This window comes from Aedes albopictus, chromosome 3, assembly GCF_035046485.1.
Source record: "Aedes albopictus strain Foshan chromosome 3, AalbF5, whole genome shotgun sequence".
Classification (NCBI taxonomy): Eukaryota; Metazoa; Arthropoda; class Insecta; order Diptera; family Culicidae; genus Aedes; species Aedes albopictus.
In genome coordinates, this window is record NC_085138.1 from 55,235,493 (window position 1) to 55,257,436 (window position 21,944).

Sequence of the window (21,944 nt, forward strand, 5' to 3'; positions counted from 1 at the left end):
AGAGCGGTGAGACGTCTTGCGCTTGGGTGGATGTAAACTTCCGTTGTAGCTGTTCTTTTCCGTGGCGGTGGTGGTGTTATTATATCCCGGAGATCTGCGTGGAGTGCATTTCCGTTTGGTTTGCGCCCGTAGGCGTTGCTGTCTTCACGAGGCCTGCGCTCGGAGCAGGATTTTGTTTCTTTTCTTTTCATTTCGGGGAAGATAGTGGTGTTATGAAGTGAATGATCGCTTCAAGAAGATGAATGATACTTGTTGTCTCATTATTGCTTCGTACGGTGAGGCCGTTGAAACCGTGGAGAGTTGTATTGTGAAATAAGATAAGAGGTTCCCATCGTGCGTCAACGGACACACACAGGAAAGTTGCAAAGTGATGGCGCAATGGCTTCTCGTTAACCTGTGCCACCGTGTTGCTGCAGCCGCTGGCCACTTTAGACGGGGAAGGTCACTGGAGTTCAAGTGGATGTAATGTGAAGAAATGTGCCATCCCGCCTTCCCTTCTGCTACATAGTGACGGACGGGGTCTCCTCATTAGCCGATGTGTGAAAAGTATGCCATTGGATGGGATGCAAGTGCTGATGGCAATTGTTGTTGAGTAATGTGTTCTCTGAAAAGGAAAGAATAATTTTCTTGTTCTGTTGGTGTATGCAGTGCGTGTGCTCGGGGAAACAGAGAAGGCTGAGCACCGTATTACCATACCTACATGTTAAGAGTGATGAAGCCTGAAATTATGAGAGTTTACGGTGCTGCTATGGAAGCGAGGAGGTGGAGGAAGGAGGATTTCGCACAAGTGCTTGCGGGGTACTACTGAAGGAGATCTGTTCGGAAAACCGTAAAGTGAAAGATTTCGTTGCGGTTTTTGTGTCGTTCCTTTTTTTCAACACGATATTGGAAGACGAGAAGAGCTGTTTTCGGTGGGAAAGGACCTGGGACCTGGGAGAAACATAAATAAACTGCTCGCCGGAAGTGGATTTCCGATCGTGAGAATCAGAGGCGGTAAAAACCGGTGACATCATGAAGAAAAGGGATAAAATTACTGTGATGGATATTGTGCTTCTGTGGGCACTCAAGGTAAGATCAAAACTTTGGTGCGATGGGAAAAGTATTTCAATGCTCTATACAGGGTGTTAGGTTCCTGAGTGCAAACTTTTTAAAGGGTGTTAGAGGACCATAAATAGAGAAAAAAATTGTTCTACGCATATGGTCAAATCTTAACCGTTACGTAGTTATTGAACTTCCCATGTTTTTGACTGTTATTGCCTTAACTGGCTATAACTTGAAAATGGTCAAACTTGTTGAAGTTTTTTTTGACCCTTATTCGAAAGATTATTGAACTTTCTATCAAATAGTACCTTGGAATCGATTGGTTTAGTTAAATAACTAAGTTTTCTAGAGAAAATAGCTCAAAAGTAGTGTGTTTTAATTCATTTTTGTCAATTATATTTGAAAAATGCGTAATAATTTAAAATTCTTTCTTAGGCAAAATTGTGGCCCCTGTTCCACTCTACAATTCGTTCTTTGACATCAAACTTCTATCTCTTATCGTTTTGTTGCAATTTTGATTTATACATCGCATTTCAGATCATAATTTTGCAACTGTCATGGAAAGCACTTTTTTGCGCATTGTGCCGCACATTTAAATCAACATTGCAAGAAAACGATAAGAGCTAGAAGTTTGGTGTCAAAGAACGAATTGTAGAGTGTAATAGGGACCACAACTTTGCCTAAGAAAGAATTTTAATTTATTACGCATGTTTCAAAGATAATTGACAAAAACCAATAAAAATACACTATTTTTAGCTGTTTTGTACTAGAAAACTTAGTTATTTAACTAAACCAATCGATTCAAAGATGCCATTTGTTAGAAAATTCAATAATCTTTCGAATAAGGCTAAACAAACTTCGATAACTTTGACCATTTTCAAGTTATTGCCAGTTAAGACAATAAGAGTAAAAAACATGGGAAGTTCAATAACTACGTAACGGTTGAGATTTGACCATATGCGTAGAACATTTTTTTTTCTTCATTTACGGTCCTCTATCACCCTTTAAAAAGTTTGCACTCAAGAACCTAACATTCTGTATATAGCCAGTAGTAAAATTTCTAAATTATTTTGGCAATGAAATCTAATTATTACCTTAAAACCAAGTAAGTTATCAGAAATTTACCTTAAAATTGTCCTCGAACGTAGTAATCATTCTGAATAAATGATTGTTATTTGAGTAGTAAAGCACTCAACCTTGGTTAATTAACGATAACGATACCTCAATTACTTCAAATACGATACCTTCAATTAGCAATACACCCGATCCTTTTTTGCACGTGTCGTTTTTAGGTTATAACTCAGTCAATTTTAAACCAATTCGCACAGTGAGTACTATCTATGTAAAAAAACCAATCCACTAGCTTTAAAATTGACAAAGCTATAGCGGAAAAACGACCCGTTCCAGAAAAGAATCGGGTGCAAATGAATAGCTGAATAGCAAGTTGAATAGAACCTTCTTTATCTTAACCAGCTTTTAATTATACTGAAATTCACCTACAACTCATTCACTTAATTTCGAATAATCTAGTGTAGCCACGGTGCTTCATTTACCGTTATTATCAAAAAAAATATACCATCAAAACCTGAAACGCCATTCTCTTTCTTTATCATTCCTACACCTCTGGACAAATTTTTAAAAAAATCGTTAGACGAAATTTTGAGTTACGCCCTTTTAAAGGGCTTAACCCCTAAAAAATCAGGGTTTCTATAAAAAAACATCATATTTCATAACGGAAGCATGCTTCTGCCAACAAAATTTGAAACGCCATTCTCTTTCTTTATCATTCCTACACCTCTGGATACATTTTTAAAATAATCGTTAGAAGAAATTTTGAGTTACGCCCTTTTAAAGAGCCTAACCCCTAAAAAATCAGGGTTTCTATAGAAAAACATCATATTTCATAACGGAAGCATGCTTCTTCCAACAAAATTTGAAACGCCATTCTCTTTCTTTATCACTCCTACAACTCTTGATAAATTTTAAAAATAATCGTTAGACGAAATTTTGAGTTACGCCCTTTTAAAGGGCCTAACCCCTGAAAAATCAGGGTTTCTATAGAAAAACATCATATTTCATAACGGAAGCATGCTTCTTCCAACAAAATTTGAAACGCCATTCTCTTTCTTTATCATTCCTACAACTCTTGATAAATTTTAAAAATAATCGTTAGACTAAATTTTGAGTTACGCCCTTTTAAAGGGCCTAACCCCTAAAAAATCAGGGTTTCTATAGAAAAACATCATATTTCATAACGGAAGCATGCTTTAAAGTCCCAAATAATAAAAAGTATCATTAATAATGCTACAATTTGATACTATGCACTAATATTGACGGCATTTTGTATAAAAATTAACCATAACGCCAGTATAAGTAAAGTATTCTTTAACCTGTAGGATACGGACGTTGTTGGCTTCATTTACTATACCAGAACAACAATAGCCAGAACAATATACAATGAAAAACATAAACGACAGTTCATTTACTTTTTCACTTATATAGTGCAATAAACCCATAAACTGAATTTCAAAAATAATGTTGGTCAAATTCTTCAGTTACGCCCATTTGAAGGTTAAAAGTACTTATAGTAGATTTATTATAAAACTTAGTTTCATTTAATCATGTTTATTCTTCGGTAACGTAGTTTAGCAGTTAAATATAGATCTATCATTACAATTGATCATCTCAATCCTTATTTTTGTATGTTTATTAATTGAAAACGGCATTCACCAATAAAACTAACGAATGACAAAGGCGCATGTCGTCGCTTGTTTTGTCTATGAAAAAACAATACAAAAAACTTACGTCCCACGCTATGAATGGCAATTGATACAAAAATGATTGCTTCCTACATGTTTGAAAATATTTCCCTTATATTAGCGTAATGGCCAATTTTTATACAAACATCAATACAAATAGCCAATACTAGCGCATAGTATCAAATTGTAGCATTATTTATGATACATTTTATTATTTGGGACTTCAAGGCATGCTTTTATTATGAAATATGATGATTTTCTATAGAAACCCTGATTTTTTAGGGGTTAGGCCCTTTAAAAGGGCGTAACTCAGAATTTCGTCTAACGATTATTTTAAAAAATTTTTCAGAAGTGTAGGAATGATAAAGAAAGAGAATGGCGTTTCAGGTTTTGATGGCAGAAGCATACTTCTGTTATGAAATATGATGTTTTTCTATAAACACCCTTATTTTTTGGGGGTTAGGCCCTTTAAAAGGGCGTAACTCAAAATTTCTTCTAATGATTTTTTTTTAATTTGTCCAGAGGTGTTGGAATGATAAAGAAAGAGAATGGCGTTTCGAATTTTGTTGGCAGAAGCATGCTTCCGTTATGAAATATGATGTTTTTCTATAAACACCCTTATTTTTTAGGGGTTAGGCCCTTTAAAAGGGCGTAACTCAAAATTTCGTCTAACGATTTTTTTTAAAAAGTTGTCCAGAGGTGTAGGAATGATAAAGAAAGAGAATGGCGTTTCAGGTTTTGATGGTATATTTTTTTGATAATAACGGTAAATGAAGCACCGTGCGTAGCACGAAACAGCCACACCAATTTTGTCGGAAAACCATGTTTTATCATTACTTATTTGTTGATAAGGTTTGCTGAAATACATATTTGATATTCACCCCAAGTAACATTTTTAGTTTTAAAAAGACAAGGACACGTTTAATGCTTCTAGTGAGCTATGTATTTGCTCTTTGAAGGAAGCACGACACTTGACAACGGACTAGCATGCAACGCCCAATGGCACAGCCGAAAACTTTTCCTGACAGCTGCGGCGGGAATCGAACCCGCGCTCCTTAGCACGATGCGACTAAAGGCTTGGTGACCTTAGCCACACGACCACGAAGCCACACATAAGTTTTGTTCGGCTCTATAAGAGATTTTGGTGATCAATTTTGTGAAGCTTGCAATAAAACTGATTCATACATCAAAACGTCTTGATAACCTTTTTAAGAGCACCTCACTGCTGCGTGGACCACTCTCGGAGAGGTTTTGAAAACCGTCTTAAGAGTAGCAATAAAACTGTGTTGAAACGTAGTTGAAGAATTTCCCATAGGGAAGTGGAATCATCTCGGCAGGGGTCCTATTTTGGGCACTTTTCTGCTATAACTCAGCCAATTCTGACCCAATTCATACAATTTTTGGAACACGATGAGATGCGTATAGTACCTTGCCGTGTACAAAATTTCAAGTAAATTGTTTTGAAATTGGCTGAATTATAGCGAAGAGTGCCCAAAATACCGGCTGCTGCCCAAGTGGTTCGCTACCCTACTCGAATAGAGGTTACGATGATAGTTTTTTTTTAACAAACAGCTCAAAAGACGCAAAGGAGCTTCTTCAATGGCACGTAAGTGCAGGAGAAGGCACCATTCGCAAGTAGAAAGCGATCATTTCAAAGTAATATTTAAGTAGTTATTATGTTGCTAGGCTTATGCACATTCAATTTCACAATGAATATTAGGGTTGTGAAAACATAAAATCAATGGTACAATGGAAAAGGAATGGAATGGAAAACATAAACATCAATGGTTTTCCTAAAAGTAGTCGTTAAACTGTGAGTTTTGATTATTGCTGTAATAAAACCCTAATAAAAATCAAACAAAACCAATCAGCAATGTAATTGTTAATTGTTGAGAAGTGTTGTTCCTAGAATCAAGGTGTCTACTCATAACTCAAAGTTTTACAGATTTTTCCAGGGGGAAATTTCAAGAATTGATTATTATAAAATTAGGTCAAAATTTATAAAACTTATATACTTTCCAAAAGTATCAAAAAAAAATGGCCAAAACTGAAGCAAACATCTTTCAAGATTGCTGAGAGTTACTATAAAATTTTCGTAATTGTGCCAACGTAAGAACAGTAACGACATTCACAATACGCGCGGCGTGAGACGAGACATAACGTTTATAGTTCATACAGTCGTCAAGACATTAAATTTTACCTTTCGTCGACCGGTTTCGGGCGTGATGTCGTCCACCAACAGGACAATGCAATGTCCGACTGATTGCGTTCAGTTTTCGTACGATGATCGTACACGTCCGAAGAGAAGAGATGCTACTGGGGTGTCGTGTCTAACAGATTCAAAAGACGCGACGCAATGGGCGGGTCGTCTTCGTTCATCAATGGTCTTCATGTGTTGCTGATGAACATAGACTTCCAAGCGTTTAGGTGCTACGTTTTCCTTAGGCTTTTGACGAGTTTTGCATTATTCCAATCAATTTCATGTTGGGAGTCTACTGTATGCGCTGCCACGCCGGATTCGGTTGCTTCGAAAGACTGGACAGCATTTTTGTGCTCTTTTTAGTGAACCTTCACTTATGTCCAACCATTACTCGCTAAATGTGCATTTACTCAGGATTAACCTCCAGAGCACTACTATTGGATACCTTTGAGGCCCGAGGTAGACAACCCTTTGTTCTTGTGAGAGATGTGTTGGGGACCCGCGATGTCACATACATGGGATGTATTTTCGACTTTCTTTCCTTTGCTGGTATAAAAGTTTAATTCGTTTGTGTTTTCTTCTCTAGTTTTTTTGTCTCTCTGTTTTGTCCTCTTTGTGTCGGTAGCGGTTGTCTCAATTGGCTAAGAATAACACTACGGATCGCCTGATCCAGTGGTAAGAGTCCACTAAACAGGTGACCCCTAATTCATGGTGTTATGCGGCTTTATGCTTACCGTGCCAAAGAATGAATGGTTAGGGGGGTCTAATAAAAACCTAACCACAAACGGAGCCTGTGGAGAATTAGGGCGTCCTCCACAGTATTACGCCCTTACTGCGCTAACCGGAGCAATAGTGCAGCGGACCTTGCGTTTCTCCGAGATAATCAGTTGCCCTTCTTAAGTCTCAAATTTGAGGCTAAATAAGGGCGGGATTATTCAAATGTTGTTAATTAACTTACATTACCACCTATATGGGTTCGCTTAATGCGTTTTCGCCATTGGCGTTTTTCAATTGACACCGGATTGGTTTGTCGTTGATGTTTCCTTTTTGTGCTGTGATTGTGAAGTGTGTAATCCTGTCTAGTTTGGGTAGTGGCTACGGCTAGGAAACCTCAGATCAATTTTCAGCGTAAAAAGCGTGCGTGGCCCAAGTGGCTCTACTTCAAAAAGCTCATTTTCGTAGGGCAACTTCTGTATATGTTACCTTGTGAACCCAGTTTTGCTTCTTTCATTATAAATGAAGTGTCGTGCCTCGAGCATGCTATATCTTAGAATAACGTTAACAATATTTTTCAACCTTTCCTTATGGATGCCTTCAAGCAAGCTCTTGTATTCAGCATATTTTTGCTGATATTTGGCAGTATTGCTACGATGATTACATCATCTGAAGTAGCTCAAACATTAATTTGAGATGCTTCAGTTTGATGGATTACTTAGGTAGTCCAGTTCATGGATAACCTATTATAGAATTGCACCTAACCAAACTCTGCATGAGCAGAATTTGTCAAGAGTTGACTGATTGGCATGTGTCAGATGAGGAGTCTCCATTTGACCTTCTTTGCACTTTTGAGTGTTCCTGCGTAAAACTTGCGTATTCAGGTGTCCTTGCTCAACAAACTAGGAACCTGTACTAATTGGTTGCGACCACATTTTGTGGATAACTCGCTTCCATTGCTACTCCAAGAGAGTTTCATTGTGGTTTTTTACCTACAACGCCCTCCATTGTGGTATACCATAACTATTGCTTTGAAAGAAGCTTGTTCTCTGCGGTCTGTGCGGACTGCAAGAGATATTCCTGAATGGAACTCTGATCTGTTCAAGTTCAATATATCTTCGGATAAACCATTCTTTTGTATAGTTACAAATCTCTAGCTTCCGCTTAAGAATTATAGCTATATAATCGACTTAGCGGGTCCTAAAAAGCTCTGCATAATTCAAATCTTCAGGAGGAAAAGGGGTTTCGTCCTATTTTTCTCCAGAGGGATTTGAGTATTTCAAACATGTGTTGAACTCTTGTAGTTTTCTATGGGGTATTTTCATGGCGTGAAATTACTCCATAGTTTTATCCCGAAAGGATCTGTGATGTTCGTCTGGCTTACATGCCTATTCATGTGAACTCACATGTCTCCCAATTAGGGATGTCCACAGTGACTCTTTTACACAAAGTTGTATATGTTTTCAAGAAAGTACTCGCTCAAACGTATAGGTTTTGCTTGGGTGATTTCTTGAATATTGAGGATGCTTTCGTTGTCGTGCCTTTCAATGTAACATTGAAAGTCGCGTGACGTCACAAGCTACCTCCAATGAGCTATAGGCTCTCTTTACGCTTATGCGTTTTACAGTGTCCTTTTCAGGGCACTGATTAAACCCGTTGTGGTATGGGCTATGAGCTCTCGTTGCGCTTATGCGTTCATTCCCTTTTCTAGGGTACCCCTTCCTATTTCATCACCTTTCCCTTTCCTAATCCCATTCCATCCCTTGTCCCATTCTCCCTCAGGTATAAAATAGGCTTTTATGTATGGCGATGGCACAAATGTCCCAAATGGAGGATAACGTGCCTCTGGAGCCGGCCTTCTGATACCTGATACCTGATTCTTTCCTTTGCTGGTATAAAAGTTTAATTCGTTTGTGTTTTCTTCTCTAGTTTTTTTTGTCTCTCTGTTTTGTCCTCTTTGTGTTACCAAGCTGCTCCTGGCCATTCCGAAGACCAAGCCCCACAACAAGTTGGTATCAATACAACAAAGCTTCGAATACGCTAGCAAGATGCGATTCGCCCCCGTATGAGCTACAGTGAAACCTTTGTTCCAATCCTTACCCTGTCCATTCCTCAAAATGTGACCTTCTAACCTCAAGCTGCCACGAGTACCCTGGCTTTCTCCCATTACTAACAGATGTGAATAAAATGTTATTATCGTATGTATATTTTGCTTCGGAATGTTGGCTTTGCAGTCTTTTGGGGGAATCGAAAACACTAGTTTATGGTTTTTCCCTTTTTTCCTCATTTTGTTTTTTTTTTTAATTTTCCCGACGTTTCGGTCCGTATGGGACCTTTTTCAAGGGTTCTAAAATATAATCATTTAACTATCAATACAAAATTTTAAACTATTAAGTAGTTTTACAAATTACCAATCGGTCAAGATTTCCTAGTCAAGATGGCATTGCTAAACTGAAAAATGTCATGCGGAAGTTTTGGTCTAAATGGAAGATTCAAAGGTCAATTTTCATTCTATACATATTTGTTCTCCTTCCGCATGACATGTTTAAGTTTAGCAAAGTCATCTTGACTAGGACCGAGAACCTGGACCGATTGGTAATCTAATCTAATCTAATCTAATCTAGTGCTTGCACAGCCAGTATTGAAAAGCATCCTGTAAATATCAAAATTTCTTTTGATATTCTCTTGTGACACAAATATCAAAATGGCCAGGCCCACTGTGCAGACTAATGAATTGGAAGATAATTCAAAAAATTAAGGCAATCAAATTATCCACTTATGAATAATATGATTGACAAACCTTTTTGAATTTGATGAAGAAAGAAACGGGGACAACCGTACCAACCGTTTCATTTTGAGGGGCATGGTTAATTGTACATAGAGTTGTTGGGAGTGGCGTAGCTAAGAAGGTTAATACACACTCCATCGTCGTTGACGTTCCTTATCATGGGATGGGGCACAGGTATTTCACCCTTGTGTCCTGGCTAATAAGCCTAGGCTAAAGCGCCATTACTCGCTCTCTGAAACAAAATCAAAAGTAACGTTGCATATCCCACCCCTTCACAAAATTTAAAATTTAGAAATGTGCTATGCTAAATATGCAAAATAAAAATAAATTAAAAAGATCTCACCGCATAAAGGTTCCTTTATTAAGATATATGTATTTCAAATGGTTCTGCTTTCAATCATTCGGGGTTCCATTCCACTGCTCGAGGGTTAAGAACATCTATACTGTACAATCACTTACTTTATATTTTCGTTTCACCTTAATTTTCTCCATAGGCTTCAACTCATCTGTCTATTCCACTATACTAAATATTTCGGACGATTGTTACATTGGAATGTGTGTAACAATGCGCCGGAACATACACCAGGTTGAATTAACTCACTCTACCTATTTGGGCGTATCAACTGCCCATCACGTAATGCTCGTCATATTAGGTCACAAATCATTCGTATCCGTTATAATCATTGTATAACACAAGTACAATCTACATACCCTCATCTTCAACAAAAAACGAGCACATCTTATTGCGCGCAAACCCCAAAATTTTATTCCCACCTTTGGGTTTCCGCGCCGAAGACCCAGCGCCAGATTCGGCGACAAAGAAAACTGACAGCAGTCGCCGGACAGTTGGCAATCCTGATATTTGACGGCGGCCGCCCGGTAGTCATGGGAGTGGATTGTTGTCACGCAAATAGATCTTTTCGCTGGAAATGCATGTGTATTGAGTTATTGTTGACAGATTTTCTGCAGTGTTAGTGTGAAATTCAGCGATTTTCTGTATCGCGTAAGCTTTCGCTGGAAGAAAACGTCATGTTGTTCAGCGAAGCAAGGAAAATTTTCAGTGAAAAAAGCAATATTAAACGGTACTAAATATACGCCACGTTAGTCTCTGGTCCATTCCTCCCCATCAAAGCACACTTGATTCGACAGGGCTGTCCATAACGCAACTGCGGCGAGTAAACGAATGTAATGCAATGCGGAGAAAAGCGAAATCAAAACACTCCAGAAGTTGTAGTGTAAACATGCGTTAAAAATCGTTACGAATGGACTTGCACAATGGTGGGGCTGAAACTGCGCTCGACTGACCATTTTGGGAAAATTTTTGGAAGTGGATGTACTTTGTTAATGATGTTACACAACTTCTACCTGTTTTGGTTCCGTTTTACTACCGCTGCCTAGTCCGATTCCACGGACTGAGTAAACATGATAGCTTGTACCGAACGTGTTCGCACAGATTGACCAGTTAGTTTTGATGATTAACCTGGGCTTGTTAGGGGAACATCTGTAAATAAAAGAAAATCGGGTTAAGTACGGTTCCTTTGAATTCCACTAAGAATTTGCATCCTTTGACAGATACGTATTTCGACCTCAACTGTAAGGTCGTCTTCAGTGTCTTGTACTTGACTCGACTGAAGAGATCCATCGCATTCTACACGTCTCATACATCATAGGTAAAAATAATAGGTAGCTTAATCTAGGTAGTTCTTTTTTTTTTTTTTTTTTTTTTCCGAGCATGCAAAAACTTATATCTATATTAACCTCCACCATAGAATAGGTAAAATTTCCCTCCACCACCGAATAGGTACATTTCCCACCAGCACAGGATAGGTAAACAAAGTTCATGTATCACAGGTACATTATGAGACGCACGCCATACGAGAGTGCTTAGGGGGTAATAATTTGAAAAGCCACGAACTTCCATTGCCTTGATCCTTATTCAACAGCGTGTTAGGTACCTGTTTGTATATCTCTAGACTCTCAGCAACGTCCAATTTCCAAGGTGAAGTTACATTTCGCAAAATTTGAATATCCTCTGTAGTTACAGGGTGGCCCTCCTCAAAGACATGTTCAGCAACTTTCGACCTGAAATCGTATTCCAAACCTCTATTCACTGTCCTCTGCGCCTTTCCCACTTCCGCCATATGTTCCCTGAATCTAACCTCCAAAGACCGTTTTGTTTGACCAACGTAGACCTTATCACAATGGGAGCAACTGATTTTGTAAACGCCAGCCTTGTTTAGGGTGTTGACCGGATCCTTTGTAGAGCCTAATGAAGTCTTCAACTGATTGCTTCTGCTAGAAAATACTAAATCGACGTTGCTGAGAGTCTAGAGATATACAAACAGGTACCTAACACGCTGTTGAATAAGGATCAAGGCAATGGAAGTTCGTGGCTTTTCAAATTATTACCCCCTAAGCACTCTCGTATGGCGTGCGTCTCATAATGTACCTGTGATACATGAACTTTGTTTACCTATCCTGTGCTGGTGGGAAATGTACCTATTCGGTGGTGGAGGGAAATTTTACCTATTCTATGGTGGAGGTTAATATAGATATAAGTTTTTGCATGCTCGGAAAAAAAAAAAAAAAAAAAAAGAACTACCTAGATTAAGCTACCTATTATTTTTACCTATGATGTATGAGACGTGTAGAATGCGATGGATCTCTTCAGTCGAGTCAAGTACAAGACACTGAAGACGACCTTACAGTTGAGGTCGAAATACGTATCTGTCAAAGGATGCAAATTCTTAGTGGAATTCAAAGGAACCGTACTTAACCCGATTTTCTTTCAGTTAGTTTTGTAGTTCATTTTTTTTGCATTTCTGAAGCAAATTATTTAGCTAAATTCACTACTTACCATGAGTTCAATTCAGCTACAAAACATGCAAATCGTTTCGCTTATTTTCCAATTTGTGAAGCTGAAGCTGATCGATTGCCTACTCCCTTTGCCCGATTTTGCACTGCTTTGTTTGCAATTGGTATGAAACAGAGACCAATTTTCCGACACACACAGTTGGTTGCACATTTCTTGGTACACTTATGAACGCTTTCTTCCACTACTGTGCTCGTGAAGGAATTCTACAGCATATGGTGGTGCCTTTCTGTGTATGTATATTTATTTTATTTTTTCATTATTTTTTGTTCGGTTTGTTTCGATTTTTGACGTATGTGTTGTGTGTAGCTGAATGGTATAGTGACACAGATTTTCTCAGGCAATTGTTGATACAAGGCGATCAACGGCGATTTAAAATGATTGTTAATCCATCTAGAGAAGAAAAAAACTCAATGCTGCTGGCTCTGGAAAACAAGAACATAGTGAAACTGTTCCATCTGTTCAATAGGACGCTTGCATTTTTATGCTGCCAAAAAGGAAAGAAGCACGTTGAGCAAGTATGATATCAGAACAATAAAATATTGGTGCCACAATCGCTTTGTTTTTGAATTAGATGTATTCAGGAGCACAGGATTACTAATGGCATCGATACCCATTCAAAGTTGAATGACTTTAAAAAAATTAAAAGTAAGGTGAGAAAACATCAATTATCATAACTTCAAATACTAACACGGAGTGGAAAGTAGGTAACCACCTACATATGAAGATTTTTCATTAATTAACGAAAATTTGTCTGAGAATTTTGAATTGTAAAAACGCACTTTCTATATTATCTTCATTCGCATTATAGCCATTATAGGTTTGAAGAACTAATTGCAATTTAAGATTTCAATCTTAAGTGTCTTAGTCAGGAAAGAGACTTTGGAGGCTTTGGCTTTGAGAAATTGAAAGTTTTGAAGATATCATTACATCTTAAGTTTTTTTGTACGCTTAAATAGGGTGCTATAGATCAATTCACGTTTTTCATATTGGATCATCTTCTATCCCTTTCGGTTTACCTAATTTACCAAGCGTTTGTCGACCATTTGTTTTTTACTATGTATATCTTCTATACATTCATAGACTTCAATTCATCACCAGTAATCCTAAAGTAAGCCTCAATCAAGCAGCCATCATCCACATCTCTGCACTCCCAAACAGAATCATTTACAGCTCATCTAAATTGTACCGCCTACGGCGCATAGGTGTCACCAGCCTTTTTAGAAAAGAGTAGGTCTCAGATTGCGACCCCAGAGTATGGGTGGCATGCGAGGTCCGCCCCCCCCCCCCCCATCCCCCGCAAGAGTCGTTTTCGTTCACCGATTATCACCAGACTAGTGCACTAGGCCAAACACCTCGCGCGCTAGAGAACGAACGAAAGAAAGCCAAACGAGTTGCCTTGCCAGCCGAATGCGACTGCTTGCTGGCTGGCTGGCTCCATCGGTGAAAGACCCATCGACAAACATGCAGGGGATAGACAAAATGATCGGGACAGGCAAAATTTTCACTTTTCAAAGAGTGTTCAACTAGCTGTAACTTTTCGAAAAATGCATCAAATATTCTCAACTTTTTACTGTAAGTTCATCAACTAGATGTGTATCAGTGGTCCAAAATTAGATAAGATCGGGCCATTCTCCACGAAGTTATAAAGATTCTTGAAAAAGGTAAAATTATCCGATAGCCAACTTTAAGCTGTTATATCTCAAGATTCAATGATCCGATTGAAATGAAATTTTGACCATTTATGACTAATATAATGAGCTATGAAAAACCATTGACTTAACTTAATATTTTTAACACGGAAGAAAATTATAACGATTAGATTATTTTTCTAATAAAACACCAAATTTTCCAAAATATCAACATCGTTTCAAAATTCAAGATGCAAATTATAGTTCATTTATTTTCCCTCTAATTGACTTATATATAAATGTGTTTTGAAGGAAAGTAACAACATAGCCACCAATAAATTGAAAAAGTTTTAGAATGCATATTAAAAATGGATCAATTTACTAAAAAATCGTGAAAAAATTTAAATCGCTATAATTTTGTCTCTTGTTAAAAATTTCAAGTTAAGTCAAATGTTTTCCAGAGTACATTATATAAGTCATAAATGGTCAAAATTTTATTTCAATCGGTTCATTGAATCCGGGGATATAACAGCTCAAAGTTGGCTATCGGATAATTTTACCTTTATTAAGAATCTTTATAACTTCGTGGAGCATGGCCCGATCTTTTTCAAATTTGAACAACTGATGCACAACTAGTTGATGCACTCACAGTAAAAATTTGAGCATAATTGATGCACTTTTCGAAAAGTTACAGCTAGTTGAACATTTTTTGAAAAGTGAAAATTTTGCTTGTCCCGATCATTTTGTCTATCCCCTGTATGCGTGGTATGGTGTGGGCATTTTTTTTGCCGGTAGCAAATAAAAAGAGAAAGATTAGAAAAATTGCATGAACGAACGTAGAGCAACCGACGACCGACTACGACGACGACGGGACCGACTGGCAGGGAAAACAGTGTCAAAGCAATTATAAACCTGAGTGTTGTTCGTTGGCCAAACTGGTTGCAGATTTGCTGGTTCGCTGATCCGTATAGTCAGTAGTGAGTCTCTGTTGCAGTTTTCGAAAACGGTCCAAGTGGATTATCGACTGCGGTGCGGATGGATGCGTACCGGCGGGGTACAGGATGATTGGTTGATCTACCTACTTTTATGAATCCCGTTGCAAATCGGGAAACAAGATTTGCACTTTCCGCTGGTAATCTGAAAGTGTAACGAGTTTAACTAGCCTAGAGCACAGGGCTCAGCGTGTGGTAACCTACGACCAGCTTTCACAAATTTCACTCACTTTCCTGTGAAATTTTGAGGTGAGCGTTGAATTTAAAAAGCAGAAACATTCAAAACGTTGAATGCCAAAAGGTCGAAAGCCAAAACGTACAGGGGATAGACAAAATGATCGGGACAGGCAAAAATTCCACTTTTCATAAAATGTCCAATTAGCTGTAACTTTTCGAAAAGTGCATCAAATATTCTAAAATTTTCACTGTAAGTTGATCAACTAGTTGTGTATTAGTGGACAAAATTTGGAAAAGATCGGGCTATTCTTCACGAAGTTATAGGCATTTTAGAAAAAGGTAGAATTATCCGATAGCCAACTTTGAGCTGTTATATCTCCGGATTCAATGAACCGAATGCAATGAAATTTTGTCCATTTATGACTCATATAATTAGCTCTGAAAAACGTTTGACACAACTTGAAGTTATTAACGAGAGAAAAAGTTATAGCGATTTCATTAATTTTATGATTTTTTAGTAAATTGGTCTATTTTTAATATGCATCCCATTACTTTTTCAATGAATTGCCGCCTATGTTGTTACTTTCTATCAAAACATATCTGTATTCAAGAGAATCAGAGGGAATTTAAATGAACTATAATTAGCATCTTGAATTTTTAAACGATGTTGAACTTTAAGAAAATTTTGTATTTTATTAGAAAAATAATCTAATCGTTATAATTTTCTTCCGTGTTAAGAATTTTCAGTTATGTCAAAAGTTTTCCGAAGCTCATTATATAAGTCATAAATGGTCAAAATTTCATTACATTCGGTTCATTAAATCCGGAGATATAACAGCTCAAAGTTGGCTATCGAATAATTTTACCTTTTTTTAGAATCTTTATAACTTCGTGCAGAATCGTTCGACCTTTTCCGAATTTTGTTCACTGATACACAAATAGTTGATCAGCTTACAGTGAAAATTTGAGAATATTTGATGCACTTATCGAAAAGTTGCAGCTATTTGATTTTTTTTTGGGAAGGGAAAATTTTGCCTGTCCCGATCATTTTGTCTATCCCCTGTATCTACCGTATCGCCACCCCCAAGACCACCCCTCTCAGGCTACTTACAGGATCATGCTTTCCCTCTGGTAGTGTGTTGTGGAACTTCATGTTTGGGACGCAGTATGATAGACTATTCTACAATTGCCTGACAACTAACTGACGAAAAAAACTGCGAACACATACGAACACTACCTACACTTTTTTCACAAAACACTTCACACTGAACTTCGAATACTTACACAATTTTCGACGTTTTGTCCTTTCGAGGTTTTATCCTTTCGACGTTTTGTCCTTTCGACATTTTGGCATTCGACGTTTTGTCTTTCGACGATTTGTCTTTCAACGGTTTGTCATATATCCGAATCCTCCGAAACTAACCGCACCTAGGGTATGAGTGCCATAACTTATGGCCCATAAGTAATCTCACGCTCCCAAATTCATCCGTGGTCACTTCTTACAAAAAATACAAAAAAAAAAAAAATGAAATTTTCGGAAAGTTCTGCGGACTTTATGAAATTCATGTTGCTTTTAACACAAGTTTAGAAGAAATTTCTGAAATCTGCCTAACGGCATTCCTAGTACAAATTGTATGATTTCTAGCAAGTATTTAGTTTGGCTTTCCTCCAGAATATCTTTTCCAATTTAACATGAATCACCAGGAATTCTGCAGAAAATTCCTTCATAAGGGTCACATAATAAGCCCTATGACCAGTGAAGAGAATTGTCAGACAAAAGAGGCACAAAACAAGCAACAAAGAAGGCGCGAAGATTACTCTTTATCCCTACTGGTAACAGATAATGACATGATCTCGAAATTTTTTGTTGCAGACAAAACGGATGCTGAATTTGTTGCGTACTTTTCAACTCTTGAATAATCAATTATAACTTACCCAAAGTCGAAACTGTTTGATGATAGAGCTAACCAGAGTTGCAGTGTTTACTGATTCGAAGTTACCGTTCGAAAATCGCAATGCAAGGCTTAAAAATCTCTAACTCGTGGTGTACGACATTTATCCTATTATTTTCAAGTTGGGACAAACTTATGTCGCATTGGGTAGATTGTCGCAGCAAATACAGGTTGCGACATTGTCATTATTGTTGCGCGATGATTGAATTTTGATTCACTGCCTATGACATAAATTTCTCCAAGAATTTTGCCAAGGAGTGCTCTCGAGAGCTTTTATCTCAAGCTCCTTCCACCAACTGTTGCTTTAAAAAATCATTCTAGAGTCTCATTAAATTCCGTAAGAAATAAGTTTATATCATTTCATTCGTGCGTTGTTCTTTAAAAATATCTTATATATGTTGTTTTTCGGCTGTGCAGTCTTGAAGGAAAGCGTTGATTCTACATAATCTTCGCCGACGTTTCGGTCCTTGGATCGGACCTTCTTCAGGGCCCTGCACAACACGAAAAACAACATTTCGTAATATCAACAGTCGTTTCCAACAGTAGAACATACATCATTTCAACAAGCACGAGCAAGGCACAGACAAACAGACGTAACACTTGCGAAATTTCCATCGACCACGCATTTAACGATCAATTTAAATTTTCATAGTTGTGGCCTTCACAACCAGAGGCGCGCGCATCGTTTTTCTATGCGCTTGACGTTTCACACTAGCGCCTTCTGTTGACGATATGGCACAACACAGTGATTCGTGCAACTTTTCCACCAGGTGATGGTAGTGTGAGCTGGACGATGGATTTCCATGAAAATCGTTCAAGGTGTTACGTCTGTTTGTCTGTGAGCAAGGTATTGATTTATAGCTGATTTGCCAACTTAGCTATGGCGTTTTGCTCTGCATCATCTTGAATTCTGAACTCTGTGAGAAATTCGCTGAAATATTGCGCGTTACGTTCACCGGTGAACTGCGCACTAAGTATTAATAAGTGCAACCTGCATAGTAGTGCGCGATTGCAATAAATCGCATTGATGTCTTCAGCGCACTATTTCTTCGATCTAGTTTTTTCCGAGATTTTTCCGGTGTTTTTTTTTTGACTTGTGAGAACAGTTATTGGGATTTCCACCAGGGTTCCTCCCAGGATTTCTGTGGGAGTTTCTCACGATGTCTCTACAGGAGTATCAACCCGGCTTTATTCCAGAGGTATTTCCTATATGCTTCCAGAGTTTCACGCCGGATTCCTTTTTTGTAAGTTTTTGTATTTTCATGTAACTAAGTCAGAGTACCTTTACAGAACCCTTGCAAAACTTGGCGTAGTCCATTCAAACGTCGGGCGTAGGAAAGTAGATATTTTCGTTTTAGGCGCTTAATAGACTGAAAGCCGAAAAATTCCCTGTGAATTATTTTTTGCGAGATTTCTTCTACGCCGAAGTTCTTCTACGTATTTCTTCCATAGAGTTTTCCGAGATTTCTCTTGATATTACTCCCGCATTGTTTCTTAGAGGGTTTCCGATTTCCTCCTGGAATTTTCCTAGTCGTCCTGGAAGTACGTATTTTAAAAAAAATGCCGAGATGTCCTAGTTTTTCTCAAGAATTTCTTTCGAAGTTCCTCTCGACATTTTTCCAAAAAGGCCCCGAGCCCGAAGACATTGAGTTCATTTGATGCAATTGCCAACTTTTATTTGCGTTTTCGTACTTATGAAAACTTCTGTGATAGTCCAGTGTGAACTCAATGCACGGTATTTCATTACTTCTATTGTCACCCAGAAAATTTTCGTTGTTATTCCTTTTGGACATTACCTATTTTTCTAAAATTGCTTCTTATTTTAAGAGAGAAATAGTCCTTTTCCGCTATGGTTCGAAAGCAATTAAAATCTAATAAATTCTAATTTTCGCGTTTGTCTTGCAAATTGCACTGCTCGACAAAAATTTAGAGATGTTCGTGTTATGGAATGAGAAAAAAAGAACAGGTGTTTGGGGACCCTAGCAATGTCCTAGTGAAAGAATTTTGAAAAATATTCTAACGGGACTTCACAGTTGATGATCGGAGTTTGTATGGAGAACTTGGGGTGTTCATTTGATACCTATGCGCATTAGAACGTGTCGTGCATATATTTAGGCGTTTTCGTATTTGATTTGATTCCAATATTTTTTTTTATCTTTCTTGACATTTCTAGGATCCCAAACCCCTGTTCTTTTTTTATCATCCTATAACGCGAACCAGTGTTGAACGGTGTCGTTTCAAATTTTCGTGACCAACCATAGATAATCGTTAGATTATTAAATTTCTGATGTCACCTTTCCCAAGTGATACGAACCAGCTTGCATACCATATCCGTAATGACACGTATTTTGTAGTTTTCACCCTTCGCCTCTTTGCAATGATGGCAGTTGCTGAATGTGCTCCAAGCGGGTTGCGAGAGAGACGGGAGTTTACTTTATTTTTGGTGATAAATACCGTTTCTGGGCCATATTTGTATTCATAAATACAAGTTTACTATTCTACAACTTCCGCACATACTACACAAAAATCATTTGATATGAATAAAAGTAGGTACTATTTACTACTGGTGGCGCAGTAATTTTGAGATTCCGATGAAAATCCTACGGTAGTGTTAATATTATCAATTATCTTGGCTATTTGAGGAATTCCTTCAAAGGTTTGTTTAGTAATTTGCTGGGAAATCCATCTATAATACGTTCCAAAATTCCTCTGAAGATTTTTCCCGAACTTTTATCCAAGACTCTTTTTTGAATCCTTTTCGGGATTCCTCCTTGGAATTCTACTGCAATTCTTTCTTTAGTTTCTTTCACAGTTTCTCACTCAATTCTCTCCGCAACTTTTCTCAGAGTTCCATGAATTTTACAAAGGTTTTTATTTCTGAGAAGTTTTAGGAGTTGCTCCCAAGATTCTTTCCAGACTTTTTCCGGATTTGTTCTCAATTTTTTCCGAGCTTTTTCCGCTGTTCTTTCCGGGATTTGTGAGAGCAGTTCCTGGGATTTCTAACAGAGTTCCTCCCAGGATTTCTGCGCGAGTTCCTTACGATGTCTCTACAAGAGTACCAACCGGGATTTATTCCAGAGGTTTTCCCTGTATGCTTCCAGAGTTTCTCGTCGGAATTCCTTCCGGGGATTCTTCAAAAAATTATCGTTTCGTTCCCAATTTAGATCTTCATCAGGGATCTGATTCTATTTGATTGACAGACAGAGACATGAAACATTAATTACACTAGCTTACAAAATACATAAATCAAAAGTCGTGAACTTATACCAACGACCAACATTTTTGAAGCATAATTAAGTGCTGATTTTGAGACTGTGTCTCAAAAATGTTTAAGTAGAAGCGTTTTTGAGGCGAAACTGGATCCATTTCCTCACTTTTTGATTTTTGATTTTTTATAAAATAACGAAGCAATATTTTCAGAATCGGTTCTCGTACACATGTAGAGTATGGATCAAGGTATCTCCTGATTTTTTTTCGTGGTGGAAAATGTTTTTCGTTTTCGCAAAAACCATTTTTTAATAAAATTTCACCAAAAAATGGTTTCTGCAAAAAAATGGAAAACTTTTTCCACCACAAAAAAAAATCAGAAGATCCCTTGATCCATACTCTACATGTGCACGAAAACCGATTTTGAAAATATTGCTTCGTTATTTTATAAAATTTTATAAAAAATAAGAAAATGTTTCCAGTTTCGCCTTAAAATAGAGTTTCACAGTTTTTAAATGTGGATTTTACTAAAATTCAAATGTCTTGCCTTGCAGCGAAGACGGCTAATAACAAGACAGACAGCTCCCACCCTGTCGCAGGCGACATGGTTGGAACGCCCTCAACGATTCACAGGAACATTAAAACATGATTGTGTGCGTGTATATGCTAATACGTACACGTAAATTGTAGTATCGCACGCACACTCATTCATGATGTTGTTCCCTGAAGTCGTTCGCGGCGCTAGTGTGCTTGTAGCTCCCAAAGTATATGGAGCAAGAGGGTAGATGTCTGTCTTGTTATTAGTCGTCTTCGCTTGCAGTCAACCAATGTTCAATCTTTTTTTTGTGAAAAGAAAGCTTATAATGTGTTTCAATCGGCTGAATACAGCTTTTGCGTCAGATTGGTGGACGTCGAGATATTGGTTATTATATGCGACAATTTTCTTACAGTGACAAGCAGGGCGTGGAGGCTGAAACACGCCGCATTTCGTCTTTACCGCGTTTTCGTATTTTTCTTTGTGTTTTCGTTCGTACTTGGGTGGAACGCTGATGGAAGAGTGAACGGTCGTCGGTCGTCAGTGACAAGCAGGGCGCGGAGGCTGAAACATGCCGCATTTCGTCGTTCCCGCGTTTTTGCATTTTTCTTGTGTTTTCGTTCGTACTTGAGTGGAACGCTGATGGAAGAGTGAACGGTCGTCGGTCGTCAGTGACAAGCAGGGCGTGGAGGCTGAAACACGCCGCATTTCGTCTTTACCGCGTTTTCGTATTTTTCTTTGTGTTTTCGTTCGTACTTGGGTGGAACGCTGATGGAAGAGTGAACGGTCGACGGTCGTCAGTGACAAGCAGGGCGCGGAGGCTGAAACATGCCGCATTTCGTCGTTCCCGCGTTTTTGCATTTTTCTTGTGTTTTCGTTCGTACTTGAGTGGAACGCTGATGGAAGAGTGAACGGTCGTCGGTCGTCAGTGACAAGCAGGGCGCGGAGGCTGAAACATGCCGCATTTCGTCGTTCCCGCGTTTTTGCATTTTTCTTGTGTTTTCGTTCGTACTTGAGTGGAACGCTGATGGAAGAGTGAACGGTCGTCGGTCGTCAGGGACAAGCAGGGCGTGGAG

The 21,944-nt window shown here is 38.2% G+C and overlaps 1 protein-coding gene across 2 annotated transcripts in view; it reads left to right on the plus strand.

Annotated features, from left to right (window-relative positions):
- LOC109411331 (tyrosine-protein phosphatase non-receptor type 9) overlaps nt 1–21,944 on the plus strand; it is a 272,596-nt gene that overhangs the window by 88,905 nt on the left and 161,747 nt on the right. The window contains exon 1 of one of the 2 annotated variants that reach the window (XM_029870809.2): nt 724–1,068. The exons of the other annotated variant lie outside the window; for it this stretch is intronic. Within the exon in view, the coding sequence (XP_029726669.2) occupies nt 1,012–1,068 (57 nt within the window). The 5' untranslated portion in view covers nt 724–1,011. Of the gene's footprint in view, nt 1–723; nt 1,069–21,944 lie in introns of those variants that run through there. 2 annotated transcript variants of the gene reach the window in all.